Source organism: Ischnura elegans, chromosome 12 (genome assembly GCF_921293095.1).
Source record: "Ischnura elegans chromosome 12, ioIscEleg1.1, whole genome shotgun sequence".
Lineage (NCBI taxonomy): Eukaryota > Metazoa > Arthropoda > Insecta > Odonata > Coenagrionidae > Ischnura > Ischnura elegans.
The window spans coordinates 56,186,543-56,203,758 of NC_060257.1; the positions used below are offsets into that span (position 1 = coordinate 56,186,543).

At 38.1% G+C, this 17,216-nt stretch overlaps 1 protein-coding gene across 3 annotated transcripts in view; it reads left to right on the forward strand.

Moving 5' to 3' along the window:
• The first annotated feature begins 1,359 nt into the window (after positions 1-1,359).
• The window catches only part of LOC124169599 (polycomb protein suz12-A), an 89,888-nt gene continuing 74,031 nt past the window's right edge, over positions 1,360-17,216 (forward strand). For all 3 annotated transcript variants that reach the window (XM_046548238.1, XM_046548239.1, XM_046548240.1), the window contains exon 1: positions 1,360-1,583. In XM_046548238.1, coding sequence (XP_046404194.1) covers positions 1,484-1,583 — 100 coding nt within the window. In that variant the 5' untranslated portion in view covers positions 1,360-1,483. The remainder of the gene's footprint in view (positions 1,584-17,216) is intronic.

Here is a 17,216-nt window from a genome sequence, read left to right on the forward strand (position 1 = left end):
ATCTTTAGGCCACAACAGTAAGGGTGACAAAATATAGGGGAAGTAGTTAGGAGTGGCAAATGTTATGCCCATGGCCCTTATATAGGACCATGGTTATGCCATTGGTTGGTTAGGGTGTTGCAACATCCAATGTGGTGTGGGGGGCAATTAACCTCATGTTCTCTCTCTGAAGAAGGCACCATTGTGCCACCTAAGCACGGCCGTATCCAGGATTTTGTTTGGGGGGGGGGGGGGTGAGGATCAAGGAGGAACAAGGATACCTCGTTATACAAAACGAACGAAATGAGAATGGGACCGTATTAAAAACCTAGCATATTTTTAAGGGTCTGGGGGGGGGGGCACGTGCCCCCCCCCCTGGATCCGCCTATGCACCTAAGAAAGGGTCAATAACCTGTTGTGGACTAAGGACTAACAAAGGTAGGATGCTGTTTCATTGCTGCCTAGGTCCCTCTCCATCGCAGTCGAGGTAGAAATTCATGTCACAAGTGTTAGGAAAGCATGATGTTTCCTTAATTTAAGCCAAATAAAGGAATTGAATTGCCTTGGACTGGCTGGATATTACGAGCACACAACGCGAAGTGGGGTTACCTCAAATGATGTGCGGTCCTACGTCTTTCATGATTTTTTCAATGCAGGCAATTTCTGCGGATATGTCTAACTCATGGTTTGAAACGGGGTGACATTCGAACCACATCTGGTAGAATTATGTAAAAGAATCAAAACCTGAGGTTAGGGCGCCGATATTTCAATAATTATGATTTCTTCGTGAAAAAAATTGTCCCGAATTACACACTAATTCATTTCCCCAAGGCTGACTAATATCCATCCCTCATTAAACTACACGAACGGCTACCGTTCGGCTTAATCTACAAAGCACAGATGTGTCCAAATTAGCTATATAAAAATGAAAGCAAACTTAACGAGTAAAAATATATTGAAGTTATTTGGCGGCAGCCGCAACACGACAAGCGGTTACTATAAAGCGATTATAAGAAATGCACCTAAAAGCGCGGACTTTGAGGCTTTCATGCAAGTTCTTCTTTCTCATCATTGACAAAAACTTAGATTCGAATATTTTATTCAATTTTCTTAAACTAATCTTTGGGCTTAGCTTGTGATTAACTGCGTGGAACGAAACGAAACATTCAAACGAAACCTTAATGAACTGCTAATATCCATCATTTGAACAAAAAATGAAAAGGATTAGATTTTTAAATAGTAAAAAACTAAAATTTCAAAGTACCTCAATCCCTTTTCACGAATAATCCTTTCGGAAATTGAAAATACGCATATATATATTTCGTGAGGCCACCAACCCCTAATTTGTAAATAAATTTCATTTGAAAGCCTTGCCGACTCTCCCACCAGGAGGCAGTGAAGTCGATGTGCGGCAGGGGAAGGGTATTCGCGGGTGTAGGAATTTTTAGTTTATATTAAGTTAATTGATTTGTTTTGTGACTTGTGCATAGTATTGTATGAAAAAATGCCTCCCAAGAAACGTGAGAAAGACGCGGAAACATCCAAGAATCCCAGAATGGACCAGATGCAGGCTGACCACGAGCTCTTTCTTCAAGCGTTCGAGAGTGAGTAAACTTAACTGATCACGTCTACTAAGGACATACCATGTTTTGAAATCTACACGAGTTTAGATTTCGTTACCGAGAAATGTTATGAATTTGCTGGCGAGCAGTGATTTGTGTTTACTGTCTGTTACTGTTGTTTACTGTGAATATTTGAAATATGAGTACGCTTATGCACGAGCTACATCGATGTTTCTTTTAGATTTGTTGTTCCTCAGTATCCGTGGGGCATTCTTTTCTTAAGATGCTGACATTTTTCTTTATTTTTCCGTCGTAAAATTTGGTTTTGGCCTTTATTTATTTCATTTTTGACGATGAAATGTCATTCTGGTAACTATTGAAATACCAAATGTTGAAAATGTGACAGATTTTGACGTCCAAACTCACTTCATTCGATTTTTTTTTCATATAAATAGTATCATTTTGACGATTTAACGTTATTGCGTTATTTTCTGTTGTATGATTTGCTTTCCTAATTATTAAAAGACTCAATGTCCTTGAAAACTTGGGAACTTTAAAATATAGCCTTGAAAATATATCAGTGAACGTGAATGATGCTTCGTTAAAGGCAATTGTTTGTTAATTTTTTGGAGTAAAAAATCTTTTAAAAATTCCCTCTGCCTGTTATTTTGTACAGTTAGCCATCTCAATAAATATTTTAAATAATAGTTTTTTTTCCGAAGTAAAAATGTAGATTTGAGGTGACAGGTAGTACTGGACTGTTTCATGTTTTTGTGCCATATTTGTGGCATAGGAATTTTAACTATGTAAAGGGGCAGTAGCTTTGAGTGAATCATTTATCGCTGACATTGGTCAGCATCGGTAAGACGATGTTTGCTATGGTTCAGAATGAGCTTGTCGGTTCAGCTGTTCACCGTGCAACCAAAAGGTAGTGTACTTCCTTGATGGTGCCATAATTTGCCCTGAAAATTCATTTCATTCTAATGCTTTCCGTTAGAATCGTAAACAATTATCATAGAGTACTTTGTCTTCGTTGAGGTAAATTTTATGTATGAAGGGCTTTTTGTTATCTGCTAAATATTAAATGGTTTATTCAATTACACAAATTCATAAGGCTTGTAATTACCTACTTTTGGATTGAGTGCTCGCTCGATCTCAATGCTCAACCCATATTTACCTCGTTTAATTGATTGAAATTCATGCAGATGAAACTTAATCTTTGTCGATGTCAAGTGCCAATCTGTCCGCTTGTTATTAGTATTCATGTTACCTCTACGAAGCACCATGTTCCATGTGCCTGTTGGATTAAAAATGTTTTGTCATATTTGGATTCATTCAAGACATGTATTGGTTGTGACTCCCTCAAATTGAAGTGATAATTTTATCCATTGGAAATATTGTTTCCCATGAATAATGAGAATGAAGCTGTCACAGATCATCATTTGAGTTCAAATTCTATATAATAACAGCAAATCAGTTGTCATAGCCATTTGAATTGATGTCGTCATTTAGTGTCAATTAGTAATTGAATGGTTAGGATCGAGGGATTTTTTGTTTTTTTTATTTTACCCGAAAATGTAGGATGGAGGCCGCAGCGTCTTTTTGAAGACGATCTTGAGAATTAATGGTTGAAGCCAACGTATGACCAGACGTCCTTTCTGATAAGAATTTCGGTGTTAAGGTTAACAGCTAAAATCCTGCGACATAGCCTCTCCTCCTACGTGATGGTTTTATGAGAAGTTATGTTATATCTGTCAATTGTCACCCAATTTCCAGCGTTTCACGTCATTCCTAATCTCTTACAGCTTCGGAAACTATATCTTCTTCATCACTTTTGCATATAATTTTAATGTATTTTTTTTAATTTGCCTTCTCGCTTTTGCCCGTTGTCAGTCAGCGATTGTCTGAAGACGCGACCAAATGCTTCAGTAATCTGTTGAGTTTGGAAAAACCTTTCGGAGTAAATATGTTCCACGCTGTTTCGTCTCTTTGCAATGTAATTTGCCTTCTCGCTACAGCCTCTTGTCTGTGTAGACGCGACCAAGAGCTTTAGTCATTTGTTGATTTTGGAACAGCTTTAATTTATTACTTACGGTTTCGACCTCTGCCGGTTAAACGGAAGCTTTCCGAAGCTAGCGTAATGTTTCATGGAGCATTGAAAGTGGAAGTGATTTTTGCGGTAGTGGGGGGTTAGGGCACGAGCGGTTGCTCCGCCCCTGCTGGAATACGAACCTGGGCCCCCCGAATGGGAAGCCGGTTCTCCAGCCGCCATACCAACACGGTCGCCTGCTAAAATTATTTCCCGCTTCCGGCGGTGGGAATTTCACCACCCCAAGGACAGCGCTATGGCTGCTCGAACTATGGTTCAAGCAGTACGTTTGGTTGTAATCTTCGCGAAATGTTGATAAACGCTATCAGGCGACGTGTATTGGACGTCGTTGATGTCTCCATCTCTTCGGGTTTTCGCCTCTTCGTTTGTCATTGGGTGACAAATGGTAAACATTGAATACGGTCACGGATATATCAATTGCAATCAAAATACATGGTGATGTATCGAATAACGGACATAGGAAGTGTGACAAACTACCGAAACTCTACAAATTAGTAGTATTAAAGTACCTTAAATTTTATGAAAGTTTTATCTCAGTATCTTTGTAGTATTTTTTTAGCATTTGATTTTTGCAGAAATGTTGATAAGGGTCCTCGCCGTACACCATATAATTGCGTCTCCCGGTTTTTTGTTTCACACAAATATCACCCTATGACAAACAACACGCCAAACACCGGAAAGATGGAGAAATCAATGAATCGACGCCACGGAAGACTACGTGACAACATGGTATGGAACCTCATTCATAGTAGTTTAAAATACAGAAATGGCAAGATTTTCTCTTTATGTTTCCCAGAAACAGGTTCTTTTTGATTACGCACAATATCTGTGGAATTTAGCCTTTACTTTCCATCAATATTGTTTTATACGCCTCCTAAAACCACCAATAGGTCCCAGGTTTTACCTAGTCTGCCTAGTTGACTGTAGTTTAATCACTCGGCATCGTATTTCTGATGTTACGTAAATGCGTAAGTAGTAGGAATGTCCATTCTTCGGATCGAAAATTTAAGTAACGTAGGCTGTCATCTTTGCTTTTCGTAGTTTTATGTGTTCAATGTTAATTTTGACATCAGTAGCCTTTACAATCTAACAATCATCATTTTGTTTTAGGCGTATATTACCGTGTAAGTCTTTTTATACACGTGAAGGAATCTAAAAATATACTTACCTGCGAAGGCTCGCTCGAAATTAATGCTCAATCCATATTTCCCACGTTTAATTGATTGGAATTCATGCAGACGAAAATATGTCGATGTCAAGTGTCAAGACTTGCTAGAGAAGCCTCCGCGTATATCCTGCGAAGTCAGGCAGAATTTCGCGTCGGTTTCGGAAAATTTGTTTTTCACGGTACAATTTTCGTGTACATACATTCATATACGGGAGAACGGTAGAAATTAGTTTTTTCCTAAACAGCCTTAGCAAAGGGGAATTCAAATTGCATATCCGCTGCACCCACAATTCGGTCTCCAGTTCCCGGACGCATCCGTTACATTTAAAAATAACGTTAATGTCTTCAAAATTTCCGAATGTATAGGAACACCCTTCTTAATATTTATCTGCGTCTCATATATGAAAATTTTATCTAGTTTTTTATGAAATAGAAATTTTTCGTAACTTTTAAGTCTATTTATGAATACGACCGGGAAGATACACTCCGTCAGTGACATGAAACGGTGAAATTCTACCTTTAAAATAATAGTAAAACGCGTTTTGTCGCATTTATCCGCTCGATTTTCACCTATGGTAACGATACTCTTTTCAAAATTAAGTTATCATCATGAAATTTTCAGGATATAATATATAACAATTGCCTGTATCTCGATTTTGGAATTTTTACTTGAAAATTTTTAAGAGTGAAATTTCAGTATTCAAATTACAGGTGAATGTTGGGAAAGGTCTACTTTATGTATCCTGAAAATTTCTAGGTGGTAGCGTAATTTTTAATTAAGTGATACTTCGCCAAAAAGGCGAAATAAGACATATCGAGAGGTAGTGATGCGTATTCTTACGTGAAATTATGGTGGCTTATGATGTTACGAAATGAATCAGATCTTGTTGTCCATGGTATTCCAGAAATATTTTAGCCACAAAAATAAGGTGTGTATATTCATTTCACCTCCAAAAACGGCACAGAGGCTTTTAAAGTGGCTGTTCACATTAAATAAATAACAGCTTAAAGATAACTCAATGAATGAATAAAAACAAATCGAGAACAAAATGTTTTAACATAAGAAGGGGGGTTATGGGTTAGACAGCGGTGCATTGTTCAGGTGGTATTTTATGGAAGACTTGAAAATATTGTTAGAGGAAAAAAGGTCTAGGGAGGGTTACTTTGAAGCCAGTGTATGATTTATAAAAAATGTCCACGTGCAATCCTAGCCAGAAAAAATTACGGAAGAGGGGAGATTCGTAAAGATCCTTAAAATGTAAAAGTACTTCACGGACCTTGGAGAAAAAGTACATTTTGGGATTCAGTTGGAGGGGATACCGGTATAAGGCCATGGATTTCAAGCATTTCGAGGGGTCTAGGTCTTCACAATCTCTTGGTCTTTGGGCTACTATGTCTGGAGGTTACCATCATCTAATATCAATAGACAGCGGCTGATGATAGTACATATTACTCCTCTCTTTCACCCAGTGATTAAAGGTAATTTTTTATTTTCACCATAGTGTGCTCAAAAGGTAGGGATTATACATACTCAACGGCAGTGGCCAGAATCCAGGTATCAGCACAAGTACAAGGATCCCGCAATGACTCTTGACAGTTGCTCCATCTCATCTCTCCCCCTGTTGCGGATTTAGGGGGTGTCCGCAGGGGTCATGCCCCCTTTGATTTTATCGAAATTTAAAAAAATATCAGTTTAATAGCTATTGTATCATAAGTATCACGATAAGATAAAATTGTTCAATATCATCTGTTTTTAAAGGTAAAAATGAAATTTTAGGCTCCAAAATGGGTATTTAAAATTTTTTTCTCGGGGCCCCTTTCTCTCAGGTTTTCCATACTCACGAGACACAGGTCATGACCTCCCCCTGAATTTGATGATGAATCCGCCCCTGCGCTCACCTCAATCACAGGCCATTGTTTTTACGCTGCGTGCTATGGGCGTAATATCACGCTATCCGTCTTTTTTAAAGAATCGCAATTTCTCATTTTTTTTACGTAGGACTAACCTCTAAATAAACAAATGAAAAACCTAAATTCACTCATATCTTGTATGATGTTGGGCACAATATGGTGGAAGTTCATAGTATTATTAAAATAAGACAGCAATATTTCCACTGAGTTTTATTATTACACAACGCGTTTCGTCGTGTTCAAGTGTTGATAATGTTGTTTGTAACGACGAAACGCGTTGTGCGATAATAAAACTAAGTGGAAATATTGCAATGTCTTATTTTAATAATACTAAATTCACTCGTTAAAATGATACCCAACACTTATTCCTTGCATCAAGGATTGGTTGTTAAGAAATGACACGAAGGTATTAAGAATGATCAGCATCGGGGTAGAGATCTACTTTACATATTATGGTCATCTAGGTAAGTGTTAATTTACAGCCCTGTATATTTGTTTCCGCAGATAATGCCTATGCACTTTACGTCGTGCCGGGGTTCGGTCGGCAAATTTCAATACACTAGCTGCGGTGCGGGATTGGAGGCACGGAAACACTTCGTTGAAGCATGTGCATGTCTGAAATTACATCTCCGCCTGGCGCCGAGGCGAGGGCAAAGACAGCTGGGGGAGGCAGGAAGCGATGGGTCGCCTATGGCGATGGCGCTATGAGCGACTGATGGCGGGCCCTTCCACGGATTAAATCGAGCTGATATGTTCAGCTACACACGTCATTGCGCGATTTTCATAATTTTTACACCATTTAAGGGAAAAGTTTAAATATTTTGATAGCATAATCCTTTTAGTGCGGCGGGCCAATATATCGGCTCTTATGTGGTGCATTATTTAAAACTAATGACATTGATATCTTTTATTTCAGCAAAATTAATAATATTTTATCAATATTAACCAGTTTAACCTCAATAAAAAAACTCCTTATGGATATGTAATAGAATAGCTTTGTATTGTTGTTTTTCCTAGTTGCTACATTTTATGAAAATACCATCCAAATTTCTCGCCAGTAACCCAGGAAGAAGGATAGCACTAAGAGGATTAATAATGTTAAAACATAAAGTACAAAAAGAACTCATATTTTATGAAATATGATTCATTGGAGGTAATATAATCAAATTATACAAGTAGCGATAGCTGTTTTCTTGATGGATTTAACTAGATACATATTTGATAATATGAAATAATAATCACATGGGCGTTCCGAGGATCAAAACTAGGGGAAGGGCAGGGGACAAGCCATGGTCGTTCAAGTCTTAACATTTTTGCACGGAAAAGTTGAAATAAACCGACATTTTAAGAAAATTTTAACTGCTTATATTTGCTTGCAAAAAATATTTTAGTTACATGCCTTATTCTACTATCATTTTTCATGGGTGAAAAGAAAATTTGCTGATCACTTTCTTTTCAATCCAGTTCTGATTTTCGTTTAAGACTTCTGCGATTTTTGCTCCTAGGGGGGGCAGCTGCCCTCCGCTGGGTAGGCCCATGAATAATCACATTTATTTCACTGTTATACGTTGATTACATTCTACAATATATCATTTCATTGCCCATTAAAAAGAACCACAGGAAAATAAATAGAGGATAGGAGCACCATATTCAGAAAATAAATGGAAGTAGTAGGGGTTAAGGCCGCTTTACATTGTCATTACTACATTTCGTACTGAAAAACTGCTACGGGCGTACTGACAGCGTTATGCAGACGTTAAACGATTGAGGCAGGGAGCCGCTTGAGACACAGATGCTGCACTCCAGGCTTAGATTGCTTTAGCAACTGAGAATAAATATCTTTGAAAGCGACACAGAAAACGTCATCCTAGAGCCCCACTATATTTCCTGGTCCGACAGAATTGAGAGAAATATTTTGCCGAACGGATATATATGGGAAAAAGTTTTTCCCCCGAACCATAAATGACTTTAATAAATACTAATCGTAATTTCCCATTTCCTTTTTATGTGTCCGAACACCCTCCGCCACACGCCTTTTTAGGCGGCTTCCGGGGTGGTATGTAGATGTACACGCGACTCGTAATTCCGGGTTAGAAATGCATTAATTTCTTATTATCGCGTGTAATTACGCGAATGCACGATCGAAATTATATCGGGGGCAATCATGCCATCTCACGTCTATGCATCCTTGCATTCGTTCCAGCAATTAACCGCTTTACACGACGCAGTTTTGACTGCGTCTTCGTTTACGTGTCAGATTGTGCAATTACGTGTCCAGTACGGGCTTGACATTCACGGGAGAGGAGCCACCTTGGTGTCACCATTGTAATACCCCTTTTGAAAGTGATTTACTAAAGTTCCGAAAGTGAAAGCATTCTGATCGAGCACGGTGAATACTTGCCTTATCGACTTTCCGTCGAAAGTAACTGGGATTTTGGTAAAAATCGTTACATCTTAGGCGACTTCCCGGATAATATCACCCTTGAAATCTTGTTTGTAAAAGAAATGAACGTTTTTGATTAACTATTACCGATTAAATAAAATAGTTTTGCATTTTCAAAGTCTACAGCAGCGGATAAAGTGAGTCAAAAACGTACTTTCATTCTTAAATAATGATTTGATTGGTGCAAAATGACCCTAGCTGTTTCCACTCCAAAAAAAAAAACAAATCTACGACTGTGCTACCCAGTACTTGATGGCTAAGATGAAGATCTTCAGTGAAGAAATATTCCGGGATTGGTCCAGGATTCAAACCAAGGTCTTCCGATTGCTGGTGTTTCGATTTTTCAATGATGGTAATTTTTTCGTCGTTTCTTTAAAAAATGTTGATTTCCTAGGCAGTTGCATTAAGGATCCATCGTTCATCCCTATTATCCTTATAGTCTGCGTTTCCCGAGTCCTAATCTCATACGTCGGCAGCCGATTTACACGGGGCAGGTTAGAACTGCATTTCTTTCTCCAATTGGCGTGGAATTGCTCGAATGCATGAACGAAATTAGCGCCTTCGTACACACATCAGATCGTTTAAGTACGTGCCCCGTGTAAAACGGTCATAATAACATTTTTTGTTGTTTTTGAAAGCATACTAATATGTCTCTTTTGTTCGAATTTGACTTTATCATTCAATTTCAATGGTAATTTGACGATGTATTCCTCTGCAAATATTTAATGTATGACGAGGGGTTAGATGGAAGATGGGACTTTCTTGTCTCAGCCTCTCCCAATAAGATGAATTATTATTATTATTCTCATCTTCCATGCTTGGATTTCATATTAACGCATAATTCTACACGCGACAGTCCGTGTCAAACTCATAATGTTTTGACTTCTATTACTTATTTATCGTATTTACTTTTGTAAGTAATTTACGTATCAAGTGTTATCACATGTAAATGTACCAGAGTAACAAATTTAACGAATCAACCCCGTCCCACTTACCGTATAGGATTTTCTTCTTCAATAGAGCTCGGCCTTGGGCCTATTACTTTTCATAGTGCCGATGAATCATTCTCATCTTGCCCCATCCTAGCTAACCCAACATCAATCTATCAAGGTTTTCTCTGCATCTCCTCCATCTCTAGTTCGCGTTCCATTTATGGTCGACAGAGAAGATAAAATGAGAGTGATATTTTGTCGAACGAGTGAGAGTAGGATTTCATTTTCCCTCCGAACAGTAAAGGACTTTAATTAATACTAGGTGGGACACGGTAATATCACATCTCCTCGAGAATCTCCCTTTCTTTTTTTTTAACGGCTGGTGTCTCAATTCTGAATCACACGATCATTTTTTTCGTCATTTTCGCGTGACCAATTCAGCGATCACTCGAGTGATCACTCACAAATGATCGTCGTTGGCAATTGTTTTCGCGATCACTCCAATGATGAGGATTCCCATCGCTTTTTTTTTCATCACTCGTCTGGTCGCTTTTTCCGTCGCCGAAACCGTCACCGAAACCCCATATCAGTCAATCAGAACGCATGCCCGTATGGAGCGATTGCAGCGCAACTTTTGACAATCGTGGGAACGACATAGAACAGCGGAAATGATGCGAAAAGCGACGGCTGGAGGGATCGTGTGATTCAGAAAAATGATCACTCGAGCGATCACTTTTCCGGTCGCGAAAAGCGATGGCTTGAGTGCTCATTTTAAGAGGTACGAAGCAAATGATTGTGTGATTCAGAGAAATGATCACTCGAGCGATCACTTTTCCGGTCGCGAAAAGCGATGGCTTGAGTGATCATTTCAAGAGGTACGAAGCAAATGATCGTGTGATTCAGGCTTTAACACCCCCCGCCAAACGAGGCGGCTTACGAGGTTGTGTATAGGTGTAGATTAACCCTCCTGTCTCCATATCTCCCCTTTCTGCTCCGAGCAACGTCAGGCCTCAAGTCACACGATCATTTTATCCGTCCATCAAAGTGACGGAGTTCTAGAGATAGAGACACTGAATGGACTTTAGCGATAGGTTGTCAGGGACCAAAAGGGTGATCGCTCGAGCCATCATTTTCTGAATCGCACCGTCATTCTTATTGTCCCTTTTTCCATCGATTTTTCCATCAATATTCCGTATTTACAAATGCCTTTCATTTGAAAGCCAAGCGTGGCGTTACAATCTCTGTTAGCGGCCTTGCGTTCTGATTGGCTGAAGGACGGTGCGGAAAAGGGACGTGTTGAATGATAGGAAAAGGGATGGGATATCCATCCCTCGAGCCATCGCGGAAAATGACGGTGTGAAACGGTAATTAATCTTCCCCCATCATTGGAGCGGTCGCTGGAGTTGTCCCTCCAAAGGAATGGAAAAACTGCAGTCAAATTTTCTCGGGTTCACCGGGTCAGATCCTCCATTCCCGGTGCGAAGCCCGAGAAAACTTTAGTGCAATTGTTCGCCGAGAAAAAAAAACAAATATTATATCGAATGAAAAAATTGAGTGTAATTCAGACTTTACTCCCTTCCACCCACCATGTATAGCACTTCCTCGTACCTCACATTCTCCGCGTTTACTTCTCCAGTGCCTTGAGCCGATTCTCATCCTCCTTTCTAAGCATCATTCCACGTATCCACTCCGGAAAGGGCTACGCTCTTATCAGACTATTCTCTGGCCTTTTATTATCACTCGTACACCACGCTACTCTCTGCAATGGTACTCAGCATGGAAACAAGGAGCTATGGGGCAAATTAGTTCCCTGGTTGGGATATGAGGCGATCAGTACATATTTAAATTTCCAACAGTATTTGTGGACGCTGATTTATTATATGCTGTTGAATTTTTTGAGCATCCTTACTCCTACATCATAAAATTAAGTCTCGCAATTATCAATATCGAAGTACTTCGGAAGAAATTAAAGGTCATGTAATGGAAAGTAATTGAGACTTGAAAATAATGTAGTCAGGCCCATTTCAGAGAAATTTTTATATAAGAGAAAAATTTCATTTTTTGGTGAATCTTAATGATTTTCTACAACAATTGTGGAGTTCTATTGTGTGTTCGTGTTAAAAAGTTCAGGATAACGTGGAAAACTTTCGAGGTGCGGTACTGGTGACCGTATTGGCGGAGCGACTTGTATATTTAGAGTGTGCACTTCATTAAAAGAGGTGTAACTATTATCTCTCAAGGCAGTTTTGCGATATTTCAGATATTCTCGTATTAAGTGCGCCCGATGGTGATGTAGCAGCCAGTTTCATTTCTGAATGTGATATGTCTAGTAGTCTCCGTCTTCGGGTTAGGAAATGTAGCTTTTTGCCGTTTGAGCGTAGCGGCTAAATCTCACGTATTCCTTTTTTTTATTTTTCGTTGGTCAAGTCGAGCATGAAGTGAAACATGGAGATCGTTGCCACGGATGAAGTTAATTGCTGGGTTTGCTCTCTGTGCGTCATATGAGACCAACTGTAAATCAGTACTTTTGAATCATACGATCCACTCTATAAACGAAAATAAGGTATAGTTTTCTGTTGTCTGAACTCTTTAGAGTAGTTCGAGCGGAAGAAATTCATCCTCCAGTGTGAGCCATTTGGAACAGGGTTGATTGATTTAAATCACTTTGATTTAAATCATAATGTGATCTTTATGTTTGATTTTTAAAGAGTCAAGAAAAGGAAGCTGTAAGTGCTTAATTTTTATTTTTATTTCTTAATTAATACAATGAATCGACAGTTATCAGCACAATGGTGGCTCTCAAGTAGAAATGATACTGTAGGAATGCATGTAACATGAAATTTAAAAAAAATGGCTTTGGTTAGAATACTAGTGTATCCGTTGAAAAAAATTGTTTTCTGATTTAACTTCTAAGCGTAGGCACCATACAAAGTTGCAATTACAGAATTTTTCTAAACTTCATATGCTTTAGAACCGCAGAATATAGTACATTTGATACTTCCAATGGCAATTTTATATTATGCTGGTGTAATTTTTAATTTGATACCATTGGCATTTCCATAGTTCTCTCCCCTGATTTACTAAATGTTGTATTGAGTTTAGAGTATGTTGCCTCTTGTTGTTTTTGCAAACGATCATTCTCCAATATGCTGCCCAAATAGTTAGTTTTGCAAATGACTGAATTTTTGATGAATGGAGAATCATAAAAATCTCATTTAAATCAATAAAATCCGATTTAAATAAAAAAAATCAACAAAAATGATTTTTTTGAAAAAAATCATGATTTTTATCAACCCTGATTTGGAATATTTCAGTTTTTCATTCTTTCGAACATAGAGATTTCATCGTATCGCTAAAATAATCCCTGGTTAGGTTATGAGGTGAACAGTATATATTTAAATTGCCAACGGTATTTGTAGGCGCTGATTGATCATATATTGTTGAAGTTTTTGAGCAGTTTTTTTACTCCTGTGTCAAAAATTAAAGGCTCGCAATTATTCGTAACGAAGTACTTGGGAGGAAATTAAAGGCAAAAATTTTGACAGTTCCTCAAGCATGCTGGACACAATTGACTACTAGCAACTTCACTTGGCTCCAGTTACATTCCAGGATACTATCGAATATTTTTTCATGTAGAGGAAATTTTATTTTAATTTATTTGCTCAATTTCTCGGGAACAGGTCGGGGTAAATTCAAGTCTTTCTTTTTATTAAGATTTTTATTATGATTTGGATACTCTACTATTTATTTTCATTCTTAACTTTTAATTGGTTTAAAGTATACCAGGACTAGCCACGGTGATAACTTATACGGGGTCACCCGCAATGCACAATCGTGCGAAAGATCCACAGAGAAAAAATCATCCGCCTTGACCGGGATTAACTTTGAATTCCTTGGTGAATTTGCCTTACCTTATGAATTTATTCATTTTGATGTTACGTTTTGAACATATGAAGAGGAAAATAGTTTTATCCATTTTCTAATTGCACGAGTCTTTTTCTTTGCTACATCTCCTTTCACATAGTTCATCAACACTGTAATTTATTTTGTGTTACTGAAGTAATATTATAATGCGTGTGTTACTTTTTGTTAACGCTTCAATCCTAAGTGTGTTGCGTCTGTTAAGTGGTAAGTTCGTGAACTGTTAAAAAAATGACTGAAATCGTGGTCAAATTTTTATTCTGCATGCGCCACCTTGTATCAGTAAGGTGAACTGTCACCAGCAGCGAGTCGCGGAAGAATAAAGCGAGATATAAAAGGTAAAAAGATGAAAATGAGGTCAATTACTTGAATTTCAAATTTTCGCAAATTGCTTACAGTAATGGAATAGTGAGAGTAGTGGATTATGATCGTTATCAATGACGGGCTTCTTGCAGTTAAGTTACCCATGGAGGGGAATTTAGCGGATTCTTTGAGTGTACCTTGTTTTTAGAAAATAATATTTTGTTGGAATGAAGTATGTGTTATTAGAAAGTGTCGTGTGCATGCTGTTTTGATGCCAAGGATACATTTTTCTTCTTGACTGCATTTATCGACCGTTCGTAAGCTCATCACTACCGAGCCCTCGGTAATCTTTTCGGTCTTCATATTATGACATCAGGTTTTCCACAACATTTCCTGTCATTTTTTTATCATCGCCCCACCAGTATGAAGCTATCTTTTGCAAAGCCTGCCACACGTTATATTTTGACGAATATAGGCTTATTATTTTATGGTAGCATAACATTATTTGTTATTTAACTTAAGGAGAAACTCTGCTGATATGTGTAGTACAAAAGCAAGTATTTTTTTTATCAAGGAGCATATTGTGCATAGTAACTTTCGATTTGTCCAATAGCCGTCGTATTGTTTTTTTCGAATTCATATTGTGCTGAATCAAATGCACCAGCTAATCCTACATATATTTTTGTGCATGGCATAATTATCCTATGACAGCTCCGAGATAAAATAAGAAAATTAAAATACCAGGACAAGAACAGTTCTCTTCCTTTAATTTTCTTTATGTAGTAGTGATATAAAATATTTGGGTATTTATAATTCAAGGACTAATTCAGGGGATCGGGTTGGTGTGGTGGCTAGAGTGTTGGCTTCCCATCCCGTGGGCTTGAGTTCAAATCCTGGGGGTGGCAAAGAATTTTCAGAAACTGCCTGATTCCTGCTTGAATGTTATGTCCGGAGGACATTTCAAGGACAGCAATCCGCCCGTCGGATGGGACGTTAAGCTGTGGTCCCCTGGGCGCCTTTCGTCGAGAGCAGGCTAATGCCGACGCCGGGTTTCTCTCCACACTTCCTTACGTACCCATCCCTCATGGCGCAAATGACTTAAGCTGTCGGTCGCCTCCTCCAAATATCACACCATACCTCACTTCCGTAGAGAAGCATGGGACTAAATCATGGTAAATAATATCTTGTCTCGCATCATACCCTTACTCTGTAATTTGCTGAACCCTGTAACGCAGCGGTGGAAGGAAAGCGGTGCGAATTGCACAAATTATAATTTTCAGAGGATCGTATGCCATTCACGAATGACATTATTTGTTTTTCCAACTTGAGGAGGAACCCCGCCGAAGTAGAAGATGTCTAGGTAGTTCGAATGTTAGAAAATTTGGCGTGAACACGGGAGATTCACATTCGAATCCCGGTGAAGGAATGTGATTTTTCCTCTTTGGAATTTTCGCACTTAAAGAGAAAGGTCCATTGGAGGCAATACATGGCTTATATTGTACCCAAGTGATCATGGTTGGAAGTAATTTTGGATGTGGTAGTTAGGAGAAAGTTCCGCGTAGTATAAGAGCTCTTAGAGTAAAATGCACCCTCATTTTGAATTTATTTTCCCAGGCCATTAGTGTGTACCCAATCGGACATACCCTACTCGATTGGATATCTTGGCAGCTTAATTTCCCCTACATGTCTACATGTTGCCTGTGTAAAATTTTCCTGTATCTTTTATTTTTATCTATCTTAATTTTGCGTGGAACCAATTGCCTAATTCAGTTCTTCTTTCTAATGATATGCAAAATTCGTTCAAGCACCAAAGTCTAGGTGAGACTTCCCTTCTGTTTTAAGTCCTCTTTGTATTTCTTCTTTTATATGTCTCATCATCCAAATTAGTTTATCCACGTTCGTCACTTTGTCTTATGTCCTTTCTTTTTTCACCCTGATATTTCTTTATCTTTTTAGCATTTTTATCGAGACAATTCACGTTACGTTAATATACTTTTAGTGTTCTTAATATTAAAGATTGAATAATTTTCTACTTAATTCACCTTAACAACCACGCTGCGTAGTCGAGATTTACTTACGATTTTCCATGTATTTAACATTTATTTTAGGTTCGAAGTATTACGTTAACAAATGTGTACGAAATTTTTGTAGGCATAGATTTTCAGGTAGTTGAAAATTTCAAAAATTTATTTAATTTTGTTCTATTAGTATCCCACGGCATTAAGGGTGAGAAACGTTTTATTAATTTATACCAAGCTGTGTAAATTAATATGATAATTCAGTAATCTTTATTCCCTCATTATTAAGTTTTACTTTAAACCAATAAAATCATTTTAGTTGATTATATGTTTGAATATTCCCCATTAATAAAAAAATGATTTTCCAGAAATAATAATGATTCTCTGATAATTATAAGTTCTCCAGTTTTCTGTAATTAGGAACTGCATTACGATTCACATTTTAAAATTGTATTGTCAATGGCAGTAATATAGTGATTACGATCTGGTTGGGGTATCATTACGCTCAGGTGTGGGCCCTACCGACTCTAAACGATCATCTGTTTGCTTACATTTACCTAGGTATTTTCAGTTTTTAGTACAGTTGATTTTTCCTGACTTACTTGTAATGTGACCCCCAGAATGTGCTATCCACATGCTTATTCTCATATTCCGTAGAACAAAGTTTAGCGGTTTTCCTTTCGCCGACTTCGAAGGAGTATGCAAGCGCGTTATCGTTGCACGACATTGACCTTTACGGTGTCGTGGTTTCTGAAGCAAATCAATGTGAATACTTATCGTGGATAAAATATGTTGTATTGGACGGGAAGTAGTATCGTTCATGACCTTGGGATGGTATTTTTTGGTGTTTATACCTGTTTTCGACTGCG